At 44.7% G+C, this 8,002-nt stretch overlaps 1 protein-coding gene across 1 annotated transcript in view; it reads right to left on the reverse strand.

The window, feature by feature from the left end:
- Nucleotides 1-6,917, reverse strand: part of CLIC5 (chloride intracellular channel 5) — a 154,098-nt gene extending 147,181 nt beyond the window's left edge. Inside the window, exon 1 of the mRNA XM_023762298.1 lies at nucleotides 6,387-6,917. Coding sequence (XP_023618066.1) covers nucleotides 6,387-6,917 — 531 coding nt within the window. The remainder of the gene's footprint in view (nucleotides 1-6,386) is intronic.
- Nucleotides 6,918-8,002: the final 1,085 nt, after the last annotated feature.

The following is an 8,002-nucleotide window of genomic DNA, read 5'->3' on the forward strand; positions in this document are numbered from 1 at the left end:
AAGGGGGGGGGGTCTTTATAGATGTAATTAAGTTAAGGATCTTGTGATGCAATCATCTGGATTGGGTTGGGTCCTAAATACATTGGCAAGTGTTTATAAGGGAAGAGAAGGGAAAACGCAGAGACACAGGAGGGAAGGCCTTGTGGTGACGGAGGTAGAGAGGGCAGTGATGCAGCCCAAGCCAAGGAATGGCAGGAGCCATCAGAAACTGGAAAGGGCAAGGAAGTCTCCCTTAGAGCTGTCAGAGGGAGTGTGACTCTGCCAATACCTTGACTTCAGACTTCTGGCTTCTAGAACTGTGAGAGAATAAATTCCTGTTGTTTTTAGCCATAAAATGTGTGGCAATTTGTTTCAGCAGCTCTATGCAACTAACATAGGGGACTTGAAGCACGACTCTCCCTACTGCTGCGGGCCACTGGGCCAAGCCTTCCTCTTCCCTTAATGCCCTGAGGACACCTGGGTGATGTAGTCCCTCCTTCCATTATTCAATCCTCGTGTAAGTGGCCATGGACCAAGCATGTGAGAATGGATAAAAGGCAGGCCCTCCTTCAACAGTTCATAGCTAGAGAGAGAGATAAGGGCATTAAAAGGTAATTATAACATTTCAGTGTTATGGGCTGAATTGTGTCTCCCCAATATTCATATGTTGAACCATAATCCCTTATACCTCAGAATATGACGGAATATGGAGACAGAGTCTCTAAAAAGGTGATTAAGTTCAAGGAAATCATTAGGGTGGGCCTTAATCCAACATGACTGGTGTCCTTATAAGAAGAGGAGAATAGCACACAGACACACACAGGTGAAGGACCATGTGGAGACACTGGAGAAGATAGCTGCCTATAAACTAAAGAGAGAGGCCTAAGGAGAAACCAACATGGACGTACACAGAAGACATGATGAATACCCAGGTAGGCAAGTGGGATACATCACAGAGATAGATAACATTGAGAGTTCATGGACCCTCCTAAGATCATGTTCCACACAAAAAATTTGTGTAGAGTTTTGCATATCCATAAGCATCTAGCACCCAAGGCTAGGGATGCTAATATATTTAAAAAAAGTGGGTTGAGAGGCCAAATTCCTGGCTCGCCCCAATTCACAGGCAGCCTTGGGCAAGTTGCTGAACTCCTTTGTTTTCATTGTTCTTGTCATAGCTTTACAATTCTGGTGCTTTTCTGATTGATAGCACTGATTCACAGAGCCCACTAGTTCAGAGGGGCACCTAGAAAATAGTTTTGAATAAAATTTGGACTTGATGGTGTTCCCAGCACCCTAATTAAAAAGAAAAGTGACAAGAATAGAAATCTTTGTTCAAACCTGCTCATTGTTCCATTTTTGTATACTCCCTTGGTTCCGAGAAAGGACAATGGCGTGCATGCAGTAGGCTCAGACTTGCTTCTGCTCACAAATGTCTCCAAGGACGTGCGTTCACATGTCCTTATGACTGACATTAGAGCAGGTGTTCCTAGCGACCGTGGAACAGGAAGACCCTTTCAGGGCTCCAGCTATTTCCAAACACCTAAATGTGCAACTTCCGAGTAGTCCATCCAGGTAGGCCAGCCACACAAACTTTTTTATTGGAAACTATATTGACACAACCTCAACCCAAACTTTGTGTTGAATCCATATGTCCCCCCAATACAAGTAACTAGATATACAAACACACAATATATAAATCAATATCATACTTGCTAACTTTTTTCCAGAAATTTGTCTGTATGAAGCCAAAGATCTATTTGGCCCTATTCAGACAGTTGAATAGAAAATAACTTAATGCACATTTTTTTAAATACACAATGCATTTAGATCTAAACATACCTGGGCTAATCTGGAAAGGAAGCTTGGTGGATGTCTGTATGGTCCTGCTCTACAGGGTAGATGGAAATTCTAATTGGCTTATCGATCACCTTACACATTGCTTTGCTCATGATATCCTCCTCCACACATCCTATGACTCTTCAGGATGAAATCCAAGTTCCCTAGATTGCCATGAAAGACTGCCCTCCTAGTTCCCAGCCTCACTGGCTGATCTGTGCCCGCCTCCACCTCTCCAGCCTCATCTGCTGCCATCTCACCTCCCTCCCTCGCCCCAGTCCAGGCACGCTGCTCCTTATTCCCTTACACAGCAGCACTCAGTCCCATTGTGGGAAGATGAATGAAGACTCCCAAACTCACCCATGTCCTAATTCTCGGGATCCATGAATGTTACTTTTTGTGGCAGAAGGACTTTGCAGATGTGATTAAATTAAGACTCTTAAAATGGGAAGGTTGCCCTGGATGATCCTGGTGGGCCCAAACTAATCACCAGCTCCTTATGAGAGGGTCCCAGGAGGGTCAGGTCAGATGGAAGCAGGAGGGGGTGGGGAGATGCTGTGCTGTGGGCAAGTGAGGAGGAGGTAGGCCCCAGCAGGGAGAGGAGGGAAAGGAGCAGATTCTCCCCTGGAGCTCCCAGAACACAGCCCTGCCAACTCCTTGATTTTAGCTCCATAAATCTCAATTCGATTCCTGGCCTCCAGGACTATAAGAGATTGATTTGTGTTGTCTCAAGCCACTAAGGTTGTGGTAGTTTGTTGAGGCAGCAATAGGAAAATAATCTACTCATTATTCTGATTTATGCTTCTTTATGGCACTGCTACCATTGGATATCTATCTATCTATCTATCTATCTATCAAACTCTAATATGCAAATAGACCGAATAGTGGAACAATCAAAGGACTGAACAACTGAACAATCGGTCACTATGACATGTCCTGACCAACAGAGGGCACAGGCGGAACATGGCAGGCATCAGCAGCAGGCAGCAGAGCACGGAACGTGACGGGCATTGGCTGCTGCAGGATGGTGGAGCAGGTGAGCGGGGGCACCAGACCAAGGCAGGGCCCTGCTTGTTGTCATCAGGGCGAGCCTCTGGTAGTTACTGTAAATTCTTTGCTCCCATGCGCTGTGGTCCTGCCAGACGCTTGCACCTGCTGCTGGCACTGGCCCTGCTCACACCCACTGTCGGCACTGGAGCTGCCGCTCGCACCCACCTCCGGTGCCTGGCGCTGGCACCAAGCGATCGGTGCTGTCAGAGGGTGAGAATGTCGGCTGCTGGCCCCGATTGCCCCTGAGAGCTTCTCCACCTCCCTCTGCTCCTGAGGGGTGATCAGGGCAGCAGTCGCTGCTCACACTCGCTGCTAGCTTCAGCCCCAATAGCTCCATGCTGGCAGCAGGTGCCGTCAGCACATGCAAGCGGCAACAGCAGGAGCAGAGCTGCCAGCAGACAGGGGACAGGGGCTGTGGCGGGAGGGGCCGGGCGGGGGCACAGAGGATGGGCCAAGATCCGCCCCTGTGTCCACCACAGCCTCACAGACCACAGTTCCTTTCAAGGTGCACAAATTCATTAACTGGGTCCCTAGTATAGATATTTACTTATTTATTTATCCATCAGTTGTCTCTGCCACTATAACATGAAGTGCATGGGAGTTAGGACTTTGTTTTCTTCATGGTTGTAAACCCAGGGCCTGGCATGATAACTATCTGCTGAATGAATAAATCAAGATAAATAAATAAATCATGATAACTATCTGCTGAATATAATAAATGTTTTAATTAAGTATTTGGCCAACACCCTGAAATGGCTGACCCTCAGTACCTAGAGTTACAAGCCTGTGTGACATTTTCACTGACTGGTCAGTGTAATTTGGGAATCACACATTGCTCTCCTGCTGTTTTTCCTGTTACCAGTATCAGTTGGAGATGCCAGAACCGGTGGGAACATCATACACAAATGAGTACAGGTGTAGACACAGCCCACACGGTCTACACTAGCACAGCCCAGGAGAAGAAACCCCCGGACTGTACAGTAACAAGTTCCACTAGGGAGGTGGTTCACACACCTGAGCCCATCATATTTGGGGGTTCTGCACGCACTCTGGGTTGCTGGGAGGAAGAGGAGCCTGAGCAGGTTACACTCAGGGCAAGCCTCTGGTAGTTGCTGAAAATTCTTTGCTCCCGTGCGCTGCGGTCTTGCGAAGAGGAGGGGACTCTCCACTCCCATGCAAGCAGAACAGCCTGTTTTACCCATTTTCATATATTATGTTTATATGCAACATAATTAAGATCTGCAGAGAGGATGAGGGGCATAGAAGCAGGGATTCTAACTGCCCCTCTTCTTACAAGTTCTGCTGAATATCCTTAAAAAGGAGGCCACACACAGGAGCTGAGGTCTATGGTGCATTTTGTAACATATTAGTTAACATAATTCAATTCTATTTTTTTTAAAAAAAGTAAACTGCCCAGCTGGTGTGGCTCAGCGGTTAAGTGTTGACCTATGAACCAGGAGGTCACAGTTCGATTCCCTGTCAGGGCACATGCCCTGGCTACAGGCTTAATCCCCAGTGGGGGATGTGCAGGAGGCAGCCCATCAATGATTTTCTCTCATCATCTCTCTTTCTCTCTCTCTCTCTCTCTCTCTCTCTCTCTCTCTCTCTCTCTCTCTCCTTTTCTCTCTGAAATAAAAATAATTAATGAAACATATTTTTAAAAGAATATAAACATAAAAAGTAATAAATCCAATATTTGCTTTATGGTACCACGGATCATAAATAATTTAGGAATCACACGTTGCTCTCCTGCTGTTTTTCCTGTTGTCGGTACCGGTTGGAGATGCCAGCACCTCTTTTTCCTTCAACTTCTGTTTGGTTCAACACCAGTGACAGGCGAATTTGTGGTGAAATCAACACTTTGCCAAACTTACAAAAAATTGTCTTGGTACCAAGACAATGATGAGGATGATTGCCTGTTGCATGGGTGCTTCTGTCCTGAGAACAAATAGGCCTCGTCCTCAAGTTTAAAAAATGAGGTTTTCTTGGAAATGGATGCAACGGCGATGTGGATATGGGGGCTGGAAGGCACCGGCTCCAAGGTCCCCGCCCCCCAGAACACCCACAGCACTCGCCTCACTCCCTTTTCACCAAATTCAGTCACGTGGGAGTCTGTCTCCAGAACCCCATTGTTTTCTTTTTTAAAATTTTTCATTGATTAAGTTATTACATACGTGTCCTTATCCCCAGCAAGAGTCCTCCCTGTCTTTCCCTTTCCCCCACAAATGCTCCGTATAATACAAGAAGGTTTGTTGGGTACCTAAATATGAGTCAAACACTCTGCTAGTTACTTTTTTAAAAGACCTTGTGGTAGAATAAAGGAGATACAATTTACACACAAAACCACTAGGGGAAAGTACAGAGTAGAAAATAACAATGCATTCAATTAGTAAATAAAGTGTGTTTCACCAGAGGATTTCTTGGAAACCAGAAAGAAGAGAAATTATTGTAAACTGGAGAATTGTAGGTTCATAGAGTAATCATTTTTATTAGCAAAAAATAGTAGTATTGCCTGACCAGTGTGGCTCGGTGGTTGAGCGTCAACCTATGAACCAGGAGGCCACGGTTCAATTCCTGGTCAGGGCACATGCCTGGGTTGCGGTTGCCGGCTTGATCCCAGTAGGGGGCATGCAGGAGGCAGCCGATCAATGATTCTCTCTCATCATTGATGATTTTCTCTCTCCCTCTCCCTTCCTCTCTGAAATTAATAAAAATATATTTAAAAATATACAGTAGTATTACTAATATGTTGCCTTCATATGTAAAAAACATGTAAATATGAATATTGTGGGGGGTGAATGTTGGGAAAAATGTTTTCCATCGTATTTAAATTAATCAATTCCTGGAGTGTTTTTTATAATATTCATAGCCATAATCTTTATCACATACCAGTCTGATACAAAGATTGCCAAAGTTCTTTGCTTAAATATCATAAGCGTTAAACATTAACACTGATAATTGGTGTCTTACTACTACAGCAATGGTTTTACTTAATCAGGTATTTTAGTTAGATTGGTACCAAAAGGGCAAGCTCAGTGACAGAGGTAACATTTATTGACCATTTATCTGAAGCACCTGTAACCTTAGAAACGTTAAGAATGAAACTCCAGCACCGGCCGGCGGATTTGACTTTCTTTCACAAGCCTTGGTTTTGTTTTTGAAAATCATGCTGCTGAAGGAAATTTACCAGCTGGGAGAATGTACTTCAGGTCTGTCACAAGGTAGTGATTTCAGCAGCAATTTCCGCTCGCTCATACGTCAACTCTTAAAAATCGCTTTGCCCATCGTATACAGCAGTCAATGATTAGACACTCGCTTTACATTCACATTCCAATCCTGCAACTCGGAGCCTTCCCGGGTGAACCCTGGAATGACGGATTTAATGAGCCTTCCTCTTGACTACATAGTGAGATCCCAGGACCCTGACACCACGCATCCTTTCCTGGTCACTCAGAGCAAAATGAAGCACCAACTATGCCACCTGCAAGTGCAGGTGTGCCCATCAGAGGCAGCCTTACCTTCACGAAGAGGAAGATCTCAGGGTTTGTGGAAGCTGGTTCGTCTTCTTCTAAATCATTGGCAGCAGAATAGCCGGTGAGGGAATATTCACTGCTCGTCTGGACGGTGAGGCTTGAAGGAGAAGGCAGGTCCCCCTCCATCATGCGTCTGTTCTCCTGTGGCTCTTCTGGGGTCGTCTCCTGGTCCTGAATTGGTGAGTATAATTCTTCCATTGAGATGTTCCCATCCTCCTGGGGCTCACCTGGTTGAGGATACGGGGCCGGAGGACATATCGCAAGAAACGGGAAGTAGCCTTCTTCTTCTGGTTGGGAAAAAGCCAAGCTGTTTTCCTCACTCCCGACAGCATAAGCTGATACAGATTCATAGTCATGGGTTTCCAGCTCAGTGGCATATACATTGTTTTCTGAGCTCAAGTCTTCATGGATGTTATGATAAAGGGGACCTTCATTTTCTGCTGGCTGGTCTGGAACTTCATACACCGTCTCTGTTTGGATGGTGTCATAAGTGGTGCTATAGTTTTCATCATTCATGTTTTCGTAGCTCATGGATCCTTTTGCAAGCAGATCTGAGTAGAACCCAAGTGGGTAAAGAGATAGAGGATGCTGCACTCCCTTGCAGAAGAGTCAACAGGCTTTTGAAACACAGAAACTAGCAGCCACTATCGATGACAGGTCTCTAACAATCATTTACCGGAGACTTTACTCAGCAAAGCACAAGTCCATTGGCCACAAGATAAAGCTTACACACTCAGTTAACTCTTTCATCCCTAAGGGCACTTCAACTACACTCGGGTTTTCCTTATTGCCAGTAATTTCAATTCTTTGGATCTACTAAAGGTTGAATTGAATTTCTTCCATGTCCACATTAAAATTCTGAATATTTCACTACTTGTCACTAATAGAAGCTCCTTCTTCCAATTGCCCTCAAATGTTGACAACAGTCAAGACAGTCCTGCAATTCAGTTCTTCACAACGGTAATATCTATTTACAGCTGAATTCAAAACAAAACAATTGAGTATGGATACCCAATGATAAATGAGTTATGTGTACTCCAGTTGGGTACTAAACTCTATTTGCATTTCTTATCTGGAAATAGCACTAGGTGATCAAGTGGCAGAAGAAAAAAAGATAATGCTCTGGGCTACAGGCACATCAGTACGACCACCAAAAAGAAGGGGCTCCAAGATTTATGGCTTCGGGTTTTATTTTTCCCTCTTCAATCTGGGTGATCATCACAGTCAGCAAACATTCACTAAGATTTTATTATAAACAGGATACTGAACTGAGCACGAAACAGGTGAGTTAGAAGATACGTTCTCTGTTATTAAGGGACTACTAAGTAGTAGTAGGAAGGCCAGGAAGATAGACTAAAACCCTAATGGACACAGAATAAACTATTCAAGGTTTACTTCTCGCAACTGGCCCAGGTCTGGCATAAGCAGCAAAGAACTGTGTGCAAATTTGCCTAGGAGATGTCTTATGCAGATGTCATATACAGGCTCTTCGTTTTTCAATCTGCTGCTCTGTTCTGCTAATTCCTACTTCTCATCACCACTCACATGCATCTTTCCCTTTGAAGTGACGACCCAGATGAACTGTAAAAGGACTTTAATAT

This window comes from Myotis lucifugus, unplaced genomic scaffold (assembly GCF_000147115.1).
Source record: "Myotis lucifugus unplaced genomic scaffold, Myoluc2.0 scaffold_241, whole genome shotgun sequence".
NCBI classification, from domain to species: domain Eukaryota; kingdom Metazoa; phylum Chordata; class Mammalia; order Chiroptera; family Vespertilionidae; genus Myotis; species Myotis lucifugus.